Below are 15124 nucleotides of genomic sequence, written 5' to 3'. Positions count from 1 at the left end.
ACTTCATGAAATGAATTGGTGATTAACTCGAACGTGGAGGATATATTCATATGGCTCAACAAACAGCTTGCAGCAAACATTACTCTCGATTGCAAAATGATCTGGTATCTCTGAAACAAAGTGACAGGCAAAATAAAAGCAGCACCCACCCACCCCCACGCTTACATATCAAAGCTTACTCTCCCTCGGCCTTCCCTCCTCCAGGCTCTCCATGACGCCCGTCGCCGGCAGCGCACCGCTCATCAAAAACCTCTCTCTATGCTCCTCCTCACCCTCGTCACCAAACAAAACCCTTTCCCTCCCACCCTTCGTACTCCACCACGCCACCGCGACCATACTCCTCTCGGGATCCATCTCTCCACTCACCAAGACTTCCCAAAAGCGCCTCTTCACTATACTCTTCAACTCGTCGCCCTTCACCTTATTCGTCAGCTCCGCGCAGAACGGCAGCCACTCCTCGAGCAGCGGAACGGGCAGAATTGGCAAGGCGTCGAGCAGCGTGAGCACGAGGACGGCCTGCTCGCTCAATGGCGTCTCGCCCTCGGGCACCTTCTCCGCGTTGTCCGGGCCAGGCAGCGGGACGGAGGCCGTGGGGAGGGGTGTTGACGGCGCGGTGAGGGCGCGGTGGTGGACGACTTCGCAGAGGATAGCGGGGAGGTCGGGCTGGGAGGAGGATAGCGGGGATGGGGGCGCCGTGACGCGTAGGAGGGTTTTGAAAGCGAAGCGAAATTGGCGAGGGGAGAGATTCGTTGGGAAGGCGGTAAAGAGAGATGATACGTAGAAGGGGAGGTGTTTGGAAGAGACCTGACTTGCGCATGATGGTGCGGAGAGCACGGAGAGCATAACGCTGTGGGCTGCTTCGAAAAGAGGCAAGAGATGGCGTGCGCCGCCAGTGCTCAGGTAGGGTGTAGCAGCAGCGACGAGCAGGTCTTCGTTTGTTTGAGGAGAAAGGACAAGCGGAAAGTGCTCCGCGGTGTTGAGAAAGTAAAGATCGTGGCAGCGGTCCAGAGGGTTACTCGGAATGCTCCCAAGAGTCGCAGGACGTATGGCCTTGAGGAACGCATCCGCCTGGAGGGGGTATTGTGCGAGGATGTCAAGGGCAGTTAAGTACACAAACGTGTGTTGAGAGAACGCATGAGCACCGATGCGAGAGGTGATAAAATAGAGGTTGCGGAGAATATGAAGCGCGTGCGTGACGATGACTGGAGCAACTGCGGGGAGTTAATATAAAACGATGTGTGCTTCCGGGGTGTATTCAGACTCACCACTGTCCGCGGCCAGCGCGCTGTCTCCAAGCATACGACCCAATGTGCCCCTCAGGATGATAACGGTAGCAAAGAGGGCATTCTTAAGGATTCTCCAAAGCAATGGCGACGTGGTTCTGATGGTCTCCAGATGCAGGTATTGCGATTCTTCGGAAAGGTCAACCGCAGAGAGCTTGTTCTGCCGCCACTGCAGAGTGAGCGCTCGCGCGAAGCCCGCGAGGTCGTCCATCATTGTTTGGATTAGCCAAGGATCCCGGACATTCTCCACTGTGTGCGAGACTAGTCTTGAGAACGGCCCCATGGACGCCATCAGCGGACGGGTTGTGATGCGCTGTATTTGATGGAATGAAGACGACTGTGCCGACCAGTTCAGCTTCTGGTCTGCTTCTTCCACCACATCAGGGTCCACAGTGCCAAGGAAGTAGGCGGACTGGAAGCCTTCGTTGCTGAAAAAGGCGGCTCCAATTAGGACTGGTAGCAAGTGCTGCTAGTTTGTTAGCTTAGTCCGGTACCAGGTCACAACCAGCAGTGACTTACGTCGTAATCGACTTGCGCCTTCTCGGTCTCTGACAGTACAGGGAAGGTGTGGTTGAGCACCAATGCAATGCAATGGGCGCCGAGCTCGTCGCCGTCCCTGACATGTAGGAGTGCTAGATTGGTTGCTTGCACCAGCGCACCTTGAAGTTTTGCTTCCACGCCAGACGGCAACCGACAGTCCTCTTCGGCGCCAGAACCCAGCAGCAGTCCTCCCAAAACCAACAGATGCTTCCAGCGCGGAGAACGATCGTCGGCACCTCTGACCACGGCGGTAGCCCAGTCTTCTGTGGACATGCTACCGCCTACTGGCATCTGTCCCGGCAATGGCGGCTTAGCGGTGCCTTCCTTGACATCTCGCTCATGCTGGAGTATGGAGAGGGCGGCGGAGTGGAAGAGGCTCATTACACCGCGACAGGTGCGCAGGCCGTCGGGACGCTCCCATATTGCCGGGGCTGATAGAAGCTGTGAAACGAGGAGCTGGATATTCAACGGATTCGTGAGGGTTGTCAGGAGCGATGCGGCGGTTGCGAGCAACCTGATAGCCATGTCAGTATCCAATCGCGTTGAGCAGCAGCTGCGGGCATGACCTGGGGGTGTCCTGTTGGTCGGTCCATGTCTGCAGGGACCGCAGGAGCGTCTCGAGCAATCGGTCAGCCGGCATGGCGGGATGGCTATGGCGGGGACTGCGCGGTGCAGCTGTCGCGCATCTGGGGGAGCTTGGTGCTTGCAGAGGATGCGACGGCGGCGCGGGTGATGAGCCGAGGCTCCCGCTGTTCGCCGGGTAGGGCGCAGGGGCCAGCTACTTAGCGACGGCCATCGCTCCCCGACGTCAGTCCTTGGCTCGCGACTCCCAACTGCGCCATGTGAGGCGCGTCGCGGGCTCAACATGAGGTGAGTCCGGTTTCAGTGCTCCCGGAACCCCAGCATTAACCCGGGACCCCAGCTTCGTCTATCGCATGAGCAACGCCGCCCCGGGCGATTACGAAACTCCCCCCTTCCCGTCGCTCTATTGGCCCTTTCCCGTTCGCGGCCACCAGGCTTACTACCTCTATGATCCGGGCGATGTGTGGCGCTTCACTCTGCTGTGGACCCTGATATTCTACGGCGCCGTCCACGTCGCCACCTCAGGCTATGCCATTATCGTGCAGTGGCGCAACTGGAAGGTCATATGGATCATTCCTGTCATCTTCTGTGTGATAGGCGGCATGGAAGCCGTCATAGCCGGCAGCATTGTCGGGGGGCTGTGAGTGCACTTGCTTTGCCACGAGCATCAGTAGACTGACACTATCTAGACTGGGTGGCGTGTACAGCGCCGGCTATTACAACATGTCAACGTGGATTCCTTTTGTCTGGGGACTGATCAATACTTTGGTCCTCATCCTCTCTTCCTTTGCCATCCAGGGTGCCCTTTGATCGGGTGAGCGGGGATAGCACCATCGAAGCCACCATTACTCACCGCGGTCACTACGCGAACGCCCAGCAGATGCTCTCTGGGAAACTTAGATCCTTGTGCGTATAGACCTGTCGTTCCGTAGGGTTTGGTCACTGATCATATTCATATTGAAGTGGAAGGAAGACATGCTCGATTTCCTGGCGGGAAAAAGTCCATGCGTTGAACGTGCCGAGAAAGTCACTGTACTTACACGAGGAAATTAAGATTATAGACTTCAATCAGAGAGAGGTTTGGAGATGCTTGCTTCACCTGTGCCTACTCATATTCTAGCAATCATCGGTCTTGATAGAGTTACTGCCAATGCTGCCGGATCGCCATTGTTTGAGGATGATATTGCACGGAGGTGAGGTTGTTCAAGCTCTTATCCGGACGCTCTTGTTCGCAGATATGTCACCTTCACTCTCACCTTCACTCTCACCTTCGTTCTCACCTTCGTTCTCACCTTCACTCTCACCTTCATTGCTCGGCAAAACTTCGCTTAGCGCCACCTCCGAGCAGCATATCTTGTGGTGACCCTCCTTCGCACGCTCTCTTCTTCCCTTCACCTTCTCAACCTTTTCTGAACCGGTCGCAGCCGACAACCACGGTGTGGTTCAACCCGCGACCCAGTTTCAACGCCGCGCTCCTACTCCTCTGTACCCTTACTGTCCACCGTGAAAGCAACCATGACAGACAAGCAACCTAGCCTTCGCCAAAGGATCCTTCGCGGACGCCGCAAGTCGTCCGACACGGGCGACATCTCAGACTCCGCCTCCGACAGCTCTCACTCCAAGAAAGATCTCAGCAACAGCGCCGGTAGCTTGTCTCCCGCCCACCCTGTGGCAGGTCCGCCCTCGCGTTCCCCAAGCGCCCGTGTGCCCAAGAAGCTGCAGAAGAAGCGCTCGAACATCGAGAGCATCACCCCCTCGCCCTCGCTCATGCCCCGTGAGGAGCAGCACAACACGTCACTCAACAATGAGTCCGCTAAGCCCGCTACTTCAACTGTGTCCCGCGCCGAGGCTCGTCGCCAGGAACGCCGCCAACTGAAGGCTACGGACTCTGGATCCACCGAAGTGGCCAAGTCGCGCAAGGTCAACAATTCCGATCAGAACAAGGATACGCTGGAACCCTCGCGTGCCAAGAGTAGCTTCGAGGAAAACGGCGATGGCCTTTCTCTGATGGAAGTCTCGCCCTTATCTATGCACGGCGAGCCAGCTATGTCCGACCTCATGGATGAAAGCAATGGCGAAAATCGCAAGTTGGGCGGACCTGTTCTTGATGCTGAGATAGATTGTAAGTACGAAGCATCCCAAGAATCCCAAGCAACCCAAGACCCCCAAGCACATGGGAGAACAAAGATAACCGCTCTCAGTGTTTATCTTTGCGTCTTTGCCTCGCTTTACTATCCGCCTGCCGGGCTCTACAGTGGATGTATCTCTCACAGTAGATTTAGCGATCGACTCCCCCGACTACAACGATCCCAACGCCCGTGGTCGTCCCCTTGCCAACTCCCGCGCCCGCGCCCACGCCAGGGCTCTCAGAAAGCGCCGTACACCATCTCCGATCTCACCTCCGCGCGACAGCGAGAACAAGACCAGAGACAGCCCGGTGTCCCCGCTTGAAGGTTCTTCTGAGGGCTCTTCCAAGGATCAGGATCAGGAGGCCCCACTCCTCCCGCATGAGCGTATGGAGCCTTCCACTGACTCCATCGCCTTTTCCAGCGAGATCAGTTCAGCCACCACGTACCTCGACTCCGGACGTACTGGAAAGCTCCGGAAAAAACCCTCGTTGAAGAGCAAGATCCCCACTCTCAAGATCAACACGACGGACCTCACCGACGCTACCAGCAGTAAGCATGACAAGGAAGATGACGGCGACGAGATCCACCACGACGCCGTCGCTGCCGAGAACGCGCTGCTCGAGACGCTGCGCCGCATCACATCCAAGAAGCAGCACACCGACACCGAGATCCGCGCCGCCACCGACGAGGTCCTGCGCACCGCCGCCTCCGTCCTCGACCTGGGCCCGCGCTCGCCCGTGCTTTCCCAGCAGCTCTCCCCCGCCCCGCTACTGCTCCCGCCCGCGCCCGAAGTTCCGGACGTTCCGACCGCCCATCCCAACCCCGACTGCGACTGCTGCGGCGGTGGTCGCCATCGCACCACCGGCAGGAGCCTCCTGGAGGACGTCGACGAGGAAGACGCCAATGATGCCAAGCAGCAGCAGAAGGGCGGCCGTCACCGGCAGAGGCAGGCGCCCGTCGGCGGCGAGCGCATCAAGCACCCCATCAACGTGACGTACGACCGCCCCATCATGCTGGCCGCCGGCGTCGCGCAGCGCGGCTTCCGCCGCTGGAAGTGCTGCCGCTGCCATCGCTACACGCACTACGAGAACCACGTCTGCAGCAAGCTCGACTGCCTCCACGCGCGCTGCGAGAACCGCTGCGAGACTTTTGAGCCTTAGGAGATCTCTGGCTGACTGGTTGGCTGGTTGGAGAGCTCGTGTGCTTGCGTGGATAGCTGGAGGAAGGTTTTCAGGTTTTACGATGGGTATGACTTCACTACGAGTTTACGAGATAATCAGGCTTTCCACGAGACTACAGGAAAAGCTTGGCTGATGGACCCTAATACGGATACTGGATTGGATCTGGATATGACTGCAGGCGAAGAAGCCATGTGGTTTGATAACGTAGGAACATCTGCAGAAAGGGCGAGCTCTGGTTGCTTGATTGCGTCTCTTCATTCAGGCAGCCTTAGAAGAGAGGAGGTCCATAGAAAATGCTCTGTTCCAAATCCGTCTTCCTCGTTGCATGTGACACACACGAGTTGATGTTCAAACTGAAGCATCAGCGGATAACAGAAGAATTGATCCCAGGCATCTGCTTCTGCTACCGATGTAGGTGGGCTCAATTTTTTTGCAACACACCATGGAGTCTTCTGGCCGGGCTAAAGGAGAGAATGCCGTATGAAACGTATAAAAGGGTTAAGCTGTGGAATGAAGGAGATATCTGACCGGTGAACTGAAGACACTTCAATCCCTTCTTGATCTAGCCTTCTCCCACCGTGCAAGCATTCTTGGGGATCTGCGTGGGAGAAACTGGGAACTAGATCTCACGAGACATTCCAAGAAATGTGGGTGGTATCGTGTGGCCTCTCCCTTCTCTCATTTTATCGACAAATGAGGAAACGACGGCTTCACGATTGGAGCGCGCTAGGAAAGGGAGGAGTCCACTTCGTTGGGATGCCATCGTGGTGTAGTACGTACAAACATCAACGTTGGAGGCACAATTTCACAAGAGCACCTGAATGAAATAGTCCTGTGCAGGCAATTTCTACACTGAGCCAAGAATTTTGTCTTGGCGTGTTGAATAAGACACGACGCCGCCAATATCATACATGTAATAGACGCGAAGGGACATTTATTAAAAACCCAAGGTCGTGCCAGTCTCTCATGAACAGTGTTTGTGGGAATGTATTAGTGAAAGAAAGTGATGACGGAAGTATAAATCATGGGGTGGTCAACGTCTCCTGCGGCGCCTCAACTCCCACTCAGTTTCGCCATCATCGGCCATTTCATCAAGGAACATCTCAATTCCTTCTTCTTCCTCCTCTTCTTGCTCATCAAGCGTGATCATCTGTGCTGAAGGTTGCACCGTGACTGAAAGCTCGGACGTCAAGTCCGCCTCCTCATCCTCGGCCATGAGGCCGATGTCGCCCAACAGGAAGTGACCAAGGTAATAAATGGCATCTAGGACTTCCTTTCCCGTTGGCACGATGTTCTGCTTAGGCAAGAGGAAGCCGTAGCTACCTGTGTCACGCAGCTTGATCTGGTACGAGTATTTGATACCAAGCTGGTGGTAGAAATAGTCAAGCGCGCTGCCGCCACCGGTCTCGATGCGCGGAAGGTACGTTTTCTGATCTTTGTTCTTGCCGATGTATGCGACATTACCCTCGCACGCAGACGCGGCCTTATAGGAGTGGCCGTTCTTGGAAACACGAATTGCCTTAGCAAGACCGAGGGCGACCTCCTCGAGGTCTTCAAGCGTGGGCGGTTGCTCGGCGCAAGAGTACGAGTACGGATACAGAACTTGCTGCGAGTAGGAGTGGAGATCGAGGAACGCCACAAAATCGACGTTGTTCTGCTCTGTTTCGTTCTTGGCCCAGTCCGCGAATCGTTTGGCCTCGACAGCCTCAAACGGCTCGTCTCCGGCGTAGCTTTCGGAGCAGGGGTTGTTCCTTGTGAACTCCCCATCCCAATGGAAGTCATAGGAGCGGTCAAGGTCAATGCCGCGGCAGAAACGAAGGGATGTCATCTGCCTGTTCTTGCGCCACAATCGGTCCGTCTCCCACGTGTAGACATAACCATCCGGGTTCAAGGTCGGGACAAAAACCCAGTCGAAAGCTTCCAGCAACGCAGTGGTTGTAGCCGACTTACCGTACGAGGTGATTAACGAGTAGGCGAGGTAGTTCACGGTGCTCACGCTGATCCACTCGCGAGCGTGAGAGCCTCCGGTGACGAGAATAGTCTTGCGCGGCGTGCTGTCCTGCTCCCTGTTCGTGGGATGAACACCTACCCTCAGAGCAGGAATATCGCGGCCTTCGTAGGATATGCCAACGTTGATGAGTTTCGCGTGTGTTGTGAACAGAGACTCCATGAGGCGCAGCCACGGCATAATGACCGAGAGCGGCTGGTAGTCGCGGAAGAAAAGATTGGTCTGCGCACTCTGCGAGGAGCGTAACGAATGCGAAAATGGCTCACGGGACGGTATGGAATCAGGGTCCGTCGCGGGATACGAGTCGTAGATGGCCTGCGCGAGATCGTGGTCGCGCATCAACGGCGCATGGGCGTCCTGGAGCGAGGCAGGCAGCAGCCCAAGCAGGGAAGGCACCTGCGAAAAGAGATATCAGAAGCTGTGTTTCCCGGGGACACAATTGCGGCGCTCACCACGTCCTTCGCTATCCGAATGTCTACCCAGTTCTCGCTGGCCTCCCACACGTCGAGGAAGAGAGTGTTGGCGGCCTCTCCGAGCTTGCGGGCCTCGTACTCAGTGCTCACGTTGAAGCGCAGCACCATGTCGTCGCCATAGCGGGCCAGCAGCTTGCCCGGCGGCGAGACGCGGCCGCCTCGGGCATTGGCGTCGAGCGCGGCAGTGCCGTGGGCAGTTGGGGTGTTGGGCGGGCCCCAGAGGGCTGTCAGGACGCGGTCGGAGAGCTTACGCCACGAGGGCCGGGTGTCGGGCTGCTGGAGCGACGAGGCGCAACGCTGGTCGAAACGGGAGGGCCCGGCAGCGGCAAGCGCAGGCGCGCACAGGAATAGAAGGCCGGCGTGGGTGAAGACGTGGACGCGCATGGCGGGCTCCGGATGGTGCGGACTGCGGGTGCGAGCGCGTGCTGAGCTGCAGCGCGGCGTGTACGCAACTATGTCGTCTGGCTGGCTGGCGGAGGACAGGCGGGCCGGCTGCGGCGGGCTGTGACGGCGCACGCAACAGGCTTGTCGTTGCTGATGTGGAGCCAGCGTGTGGCTGGCCCCCAGCGACGCATGCCGCGCCTCCAATCGCCTGGCACGCCAAGGCTGAGTCTGAAGCGCAGGCTGCGAGCTTGGCCGCGCCCGTCGCAAACCGCTGCAGCCATTGCCCTGCCAGCCGCGAGCCTGCTGAGCGCCAGACGACTCCTCCCGCCAGCCCAACACTTGCGCCGCCGCCCTCTGCGACTCCCGCTTCCGCATCTCAGGGACCGACGCCTCCTGCGCTGCAACGCCCAACACCAACGTGCCCGCCCCGAGCTTAGGGTTGTCGTCCGTTATTGCCGTGGCGGTGCCGGCCCGGTCCCATCTTCTGGCCCCTGGAGCGCAGGCCGCGTAGCATCCTGTTGCATCACCGGTTCAGCGCTCTGCGCAGCCAGCCCTACGGGGCCCACCGGCCAAAGCATCGCAATCCCACGCGGTCGTCCCCTGGTTTCCCGCCTGCGATCCCCTCGCCCCAGCACCACCACCCACCTCCCCAATGCCAAACGAACCTTCGCCAATGCCGACTTGACCGCCCGCGCCCACGCCCGCCCAGCCCAGAGCCATGCCGCTGCGAGGCTTACGCCCGGGGAGGAGCGAAAAGGACCTCAAGCGCCGCAGCACCCTCGACCCTTCCAGCATATTCAAGCGTGAGCAGGCTTCGCGCGCCCAGTCCGCCGTCGGCCTCGCCCCCAACCGCGGCATCCAGTCAAGCGATGGCTCGCGCCCGTCCCACTTCGATCCGCGGGCTTCCTGGGCTGGCGAACCGCCGCCCTCGCCGCCCGTCCAAGAACACAACGCGCAGACGCGCCGCTTCAGTATGTTGAAGTTTCGTCACGCCTCGGATCCGCAGCTGTCCCAGAAGGCGAAAGAGCACGCCCAGATGGCCGCCGCCCGCGACGCTCCTCCGGTGCCCGCCATGCCCGCAGGTAATTTTGGAGCGCCTGGGCATCCGCGCACACGTGAGGTCCAGCAAGCTAACTCGCGCCCCCTCGCAGCTCCCGCAATCATTACGACCGCGCCGACCATGGAGCCGCCTGCGAACCCGCCGCCCAAGAAGAAGACCAAATTCCCCACCTTCAGGCGCCGCCTGTCCTTCGAGCCCGGCGTCGACTCGTCTCCGCGAAAGTCTACGGATCATAAGCGCAGCGCCGAGCATGCGCGCCCAAGCCTGGGAGGGCTGATGGAGGCAAGACCAAGCCAGGAGGATCCCGCGCGGCTATCTGTATCGCGAGCTCGTGAATCGGCGGTCGAGAACGGACATTCGAATGCGGGATCGCAGACTGCGCTCGGGGGAAGACTGTCAGACTCATCACGGTCCGATGCTAGCTCGAACGACCATGTCCAAATCGCAACAAACAAGCGGCCTTTGCTAACCTCGCATTCCACCATCTTCAGGTTGCCCAGGAGAAACAAGGAGGCAAACCGCAAATCCCTATTTCCCTTGCCCGCCAGGATACCCGCCCCTCCAGAGTTCCCGGACACCGCTCCCGCTACTCCGCGCGCATCTACCAGCGGCGTCAGCGTCAACTCCCCCCACCACTCCCCCGACGGAACCTATAGTCCTCCTTTGACTGCCGTGCATCGATCCAACACCGATGGAAGCAGCAACCCCTCGCAGCCTTCATCTCACTCCGCGCTTTCGTCCGCCGTAAACGGCGCATCCGCCGCCCAGCATGACCTCTTAAGAAATGACTCGACGAACTCCGCTCGTTCCGCGCGTTCCTCGCACTCGTTGGCCCCTCCAGCAAAAGTAGGACTCCGAGGTCGGTCGAATACCATGGGTTCCATTGGGGGTAAGTCTGACGATGACCCACCCCCTACCCCACCCCAGGGGCAAGATGGACGACTTTCGACATCGACGACTGGGAGAGCAAGCTTCAGCAACCTATTCCATCTTGGAAACCGCTTTAGACAGAATACGGAACCCAATTCACCACGCCGTGGCTCACCAGGTGTTTTAGCGTCAGGACGAGGATCGCATTCGACGTCGTTGAACATTAGCCGAGAAGCGTTGGTGGTACCCGAGAGGGAGGAAGGGGAAACTCCGGGAAGATATCTCGAACGTCTAGAAGAAAACATCGACCGAAGTCTGATAGCGAGCATCGTTGCCAAGCATGGGGACGAATTCTCGTTGGCGGTTCTGCGAAGTTACATGCGACGATTCATGTTCTTCGGAGATCCCATCGACATGGCACTGAGAAAACTGTTGATGGAAGTGGAGCTGCCGAAGGAAACCCAGCAAATCGATCGAGTCCTTCAGGGATTTGCTGATCGGTACCACGAGTGCAATCCCGGCATCTTCGTCTCGCCTGGTAAGGCTGCCTTTATTCTCTTCTCGAAAAGACGGCGTTTATCCATCGTGATACTTGCGAAAAAACGACTAATGCCGTACAGAGGAAGCCTATTTTATATCCTTCTCCATTGTGCTCTTGAACTCCGACTTCTTCAACCCCAACAACAAGCGGAAAATGCAAAAGCCCGACTACATCAAGAATTGCAACGGCGGCAACGCATCCGAAGTGAACGACGATGTCCTGGCTACACTCTACGATAATATCGTTTACACGCAATTCATTCATATCGACGATGAGGTTGATCTACGGAGTCTGGCCAATAGGCGGAGCAAGAAGACTAAGATTATCAAGAATGCTGTACAGGACCCCGTAAAGAAAGCGCAAAAGGAACCGGTCGATCCGTACACGATCATTTTCGAAAACAAGCTGGATATTCTCCGGCCGCCGATCAGGGAGGTCATGCAATTCGAGGATCCCTACAGCTACAAAGGAACGGCACAATGCATAGACTTGAAGTCTCTACACGCGGCCTTTGCAAGATATGGCGTTATTCAGATCGTCTCTGCCCGCTCTCGTCCCGAGGCTTTCATGTCTCCAACGACAATAGAGAATCCGGATGGTGCCCAAGCCGGAGTGGTTGAGATGCCCGTTACTAAAGTTGGTATCCTGTGGCGGAAAGACTCCAAGAAGAAGGCGGCAAGATCCCCATGGCAGGAATGGGGGGCGGTTCTTACTCGGTCCAGCCTGTCTTTCTTCAAAAACGCCAGCTGGGCCAAGAGCTTGATCCATCAACACGACTCGCACGAGAAGGCTGGTGGTGCTGGAAACCCTGTGGTCTTCAGGCCCCCAGTCGAAGAGTTCAAACCTGACTACGCGATTCCAATGGACCAGTGCGTCGCAGCCTCGGACTCGAGTTACAGGAAACACAAGTACGCCTTCGTTGTCTTCGCCAAAGGTGGAGCGGAAGAGGTATTCCTAGCTGACGACGAGGCGGATATGAACGATTGGTTGGCGAGGTTGAACTACACTGCAGCGTTCGAGACAGCTGGGATAAGGCCCCGAGGCCTGATCGGTGGAAGCTACGACGGTCAGCGCAATCGGGCCATAAGACGCCTGGAGTCTTCCCAGTCCGCAAAGTCCATACAAGGTCCTACCGGGCAGGTCACACACACAAGTGGAAAGATCGACAACCAACTTGCTCAGCAAATTGTGAAGGCTCGGAGAGAAAACATCCAACGCAAAGTCGAAGAAGCTGACGATCGGCTGGGTGCCGCGGTCAAGCAGTTGGACAGCCGTCTGAGGGATGCTCGTCATCTGCAGGTCATGGCGCCAATCCAACCGAGGACTAGAGAACATGTCATGCATGCAGCCGGCCGCATGGCAGCGAAGTTGAAATGGATCCGCATCGAGATCGTCCGCATGAAGGCCCATCGCGACATTCTCATCATGGACATGGACGAGGAAAAGAAGATTGCCATTGATGCGAAGAGAGCCAAGGAGCTGGAATCGATCCCGCCTGTCCCAGCCCTCCCGTCTGCGGCTTCGTCTCCCTCCACAGTGCAAGGTCCCAAGTCCTCGCGGCTTAGTGGACTGGTCCGCCTTGGATCCAAAGCTAGTGGTTCAACAAGACCCCGATCACCAAGATCACCTTCCATGAGTGGCAGGCCCGACACTTCTGGATCCGATATTATTGACGATGACATCTTTACAACTCCTCCAGAGACGAGCCAACCAAGCCCTGGCTCACCACCTGCGGGCTGGGAGATCCCTCCTATGAACTTTGGACCTTCCAACAGAGACTCTTGGGCCGAGTCTACACACTCCAGCCACCCCGGACTTGACCACCGGCCATCGGTGTCCACCATTGGCGACAAGGCAGAATCTGTCGATGAATCAGATGTTGACTCGAGGCACCGTCGCCCCAGCGTCTCTGATGCTGAGCGCAACCCGAGCGAGGTTTCGATGAATGTAGACGGCCGTCCCGCAACTCCCTCGGCTGAGGACACTGAGCGACCTGCTCCTGGCAGCCCCGAGTCGCGCAGCAAGGTTCGACGTAGTCTTCATCGCACCCTCCGCGACACGCACAGTGGTAGCGGACACCGTCGGAGTGGGAAGGGCAAGGAATCTGGCTCCAGCGCCAAGTCCGACGAGCTCAGTGGACCCTCGAGCCCTGAAGTATTCCCGCGTGCTCACCAGAGCTTCACTGTTCACGGGAAGAAGGCCTCTGTCGTCACTTTCGGTGCAGAATGGCAGAACCTGTCGGCAGAAGAGCGCTTGAGATTGCGCAAGTCGACAACTGATGATGGCAGCAAGCTGAACATAGCGGTCTCTGGTGACGATGATGCCACGATCCGAGGCAGAGGCCGTGCTGCTTCGGCCACTTCAGAAAGCTCTCGTACCATCAGAAATCTTGCACAAGGTCCTGGTCCCACGCTGGAGGAGGACGAGAAACAAGATGGGTTGGGATTGAAGTCTCTGCCAAAAGACGTCCAATGGAACAACGGTCGCCTGAGTGAGAAGATGGCGGATTCGGGTCTTGCTTCCGAGCCTGACGATCTTTCGCCCACGACAACAAGGGACAGTGCAACCAAGGCGGAGAAAGAACCCGCCCTCGCCGCTGGTAACGATGAGGATTCTCACACAAGTGGTCTGCATAAGAACGCTCAGCCTCAGGCCGTGGAAGCTTGATATTCTTTTTTTTCCCTTTTTTCTCATTGCAGAGTCCGCCGCAATGACTCGTTCGGTTCTTCTTCTACATAGATACCCAGAAACAAAGCAACCTGTACTGCTACGGTAATCCAGGGGCCGTGTTATTTTTTGCGCTTCACAAGCGGCCCGCTGCCTCAACTCAAGACCAAATTCCCGACATTCACTCAGCATCTCCTTGTTCACTCATCCACTCTTCCAGTTGTCCAGCAGGTCTTCTTGTGAGTATCCTCTTGCGCTCGGATCATCTTGGCCCGGCCTTCTCCTTGGTTTCCGACTCTTTTCGAAAGTTTCTTCGCACTTCGGCCCGGGCGCAGCGACAGCATCAAACATGGTTGGCGTGCGGGGGAAATGGCGGCGCTCAACACAAGTCATCTTTGTAATGGCGATTTATACCTCATCCAAAAGTTTCTTTCTCCATTCTCCCATGGACGTTTTTCTCCGTTCACGCCATAGTCCCCGGAACTAGCACAGGCTCCGAAGGTGTTCGCATGGCATTTGTTTAATCAGCGGGGAATATGACTCCCACGTTATCCTCCTCATCTTCCTCATTATCCTTCCTATTTAATCACAGCGACAGAGCGTTTGGGGCTGAGGTGTTAACTTTTTTTTCTTTTTCTTTTCTTGCTTCACTTGGCCCACCTCTTCTCTGTATCGTCGGCCATTCCGTTCTGGCTAGATGATTGCATGGCTCGTTCCCCTTTTATCGTTCTCTGCCTTCGAATTCGACGAATAAGGTACGAAGAAGCAGTAGGGGCAAGGCTTGCATTAGCAACCAGCATGCATCGAATTTCTCACCCTCCTCTTCACACTGTCATCTTTCCATTGATCGTTGGTTACGGTATCGTTTGATTATCTCCTATGTCGATTGGCAATGATGGGCATGTTGGTACCTCTGCTTGTTTCCTTTTGCGATATTTCCTTTTGTTTTGTCGTATTTTTGTTCCCTTTCAGTGTGAAGATCCAGCCAGGAAAGACGTAAGATATGCCTTTGCACCTTCTCAGACGTCGACCTTGATCCTTGTTGTTTTGGCAAGAGGCGGTTGGCATGTTGGCATTGGCGATGGGAGGTGGCGCTCCAGATATACGGTGTGGTGGTGGTATGTAAGCGGCCATGAACATTCGTGGTCTAGGTAGAACACGCACTCTCACCCAAAGCAGGTGGAGGGAGAAAATATCAACCGGACGCTTTGTCTCGCTGGGGCGTCTTTCCGGCATTGGGCTGTTATATGTGCAAATGGGCTGCCAAGCAAACACTGTCATCCTCTCAGAGTGCCTGTCTGTTTACTGGCTACTTTACCTTCCGACGGGCGTGCTTGTCGGCATTACTCGGCAAGTACAGTCACCATGTGCAAAAGAGGAGTGCAGGTACGGACGTATGGCCGGCC

At 56.9% G+C, this 15124-nt stretch overlaps 5 protein-coding genes across 5 annotated transcripts; 3 read left to right on the top strand and 2 right to left on the bottom strand.

The window, feature by feature from the left end:
• Window positions 1-168: 168 nt before the first annotated feature.
• SLS55_002175 (uncharacterized protein) lies at window positions 169-2463 on the bottom strand (the record flags this gene model as incomplete). Its single annotated transcript, XM_066773659.1, has 4 exons — window positions 169-1211; window positions 1266-1749; window positions 1803-2337; window positions 2390-2463. 4 exons carry the CDS (start codon window positions 2461-2463, stop codon window positions 169-171), a joined length of 2136 nt encoding a protein of 711 aa, XP_066636226.1.
• A 225-nt stretch (window positions 2464-2688) lies between these two features.
• SLS55_002174 (uncharacterized protein) lies at window positions 2689-3049 on the top strand (the record flags this gene model as incomplete). Its single annotated transcript, XM_066773658.1, has 2 exons — window positions 2689-2693; window positions 2746-3049. 2 exons carry the CDS (start codon window positions 2689-2691, stop codon window positions 3047-3049), a joined length of 309 nt encoding a protein of 102 aa, XP_066636225.1.
• Window positions 3050-3920: 871 nt separating this feature from the next.
• Window positions 3921-5694, top strand: SLS55_002173 (uncharacterized protein; the record flags this gene model as incomplete). Its single annotated transcript, XM_066773657.1, has 2 exons — window positions 3921-4527; window positions 4661-5694. 2 exons carry the CDS (start codon window positions 3921-3923, stop codon window positions 5692-5694), a joined length of 1641 nt encoding a protein of 546 aa, XP_066636224.1.
• Window positions 5695-6748: 1054 nt separating this feature from the next.
• On the bottom strand, window positions 6749-8580 carry ECM14 (putative metallocarboxypeptidase ecm14; the record flags this gene model as incomplete). Its single annotated transcript, XM_066773656.1, has 2 exons — window positions 6749-8119; window positions 8176-8580. 2 exons carry the CDS (start codon window positions 8578-8580, stop codon window positions 6749-6751), a joined length of 1776 nt encoding a protein of 591 aa, XP_066636223.1.
• Window positions 8581-10924: 2344 nt separating this feature from the next.
• Window positions 10925-13718, top strand: SLS55_002171 (uncharacterized protein; the record flags this gene model as incomplete). The annotated part of the gene is made up of 2 exons (XM_066773655.1): window positions 10925-11048; window positions 11131-13718. The coding sequence occupies 2 exons, from the start codon at window positions 10925-10927 to the stop codon at window positions 13716-13718; spliced, it is 2712 nt and encodes a 903-aa protein (XP_066636222.1).
• Window positions 13719-15124: the final 1406 nt, after the last annotated feature.

This window comes from Diplodia seriata, assembly GCF_021436955.1.
Source record: "Diplodia seriata strain FDS-637 chromosome Unknown scaffold_2, whole genome shotgun sequence".
NCBI classification, from domain to species: Eukaryota; Fungi; Ascomycota; class Dothideomycetes; order Botryosphaeriales; family Botryosphaeriaceae; genus Diplodia; species Diplodia seriata.
The sequence above is the reverse complement of the archived record's forward strand: the minus strand, read 5'-3'. Positions and strand labels throughout refer to the sequence as shown.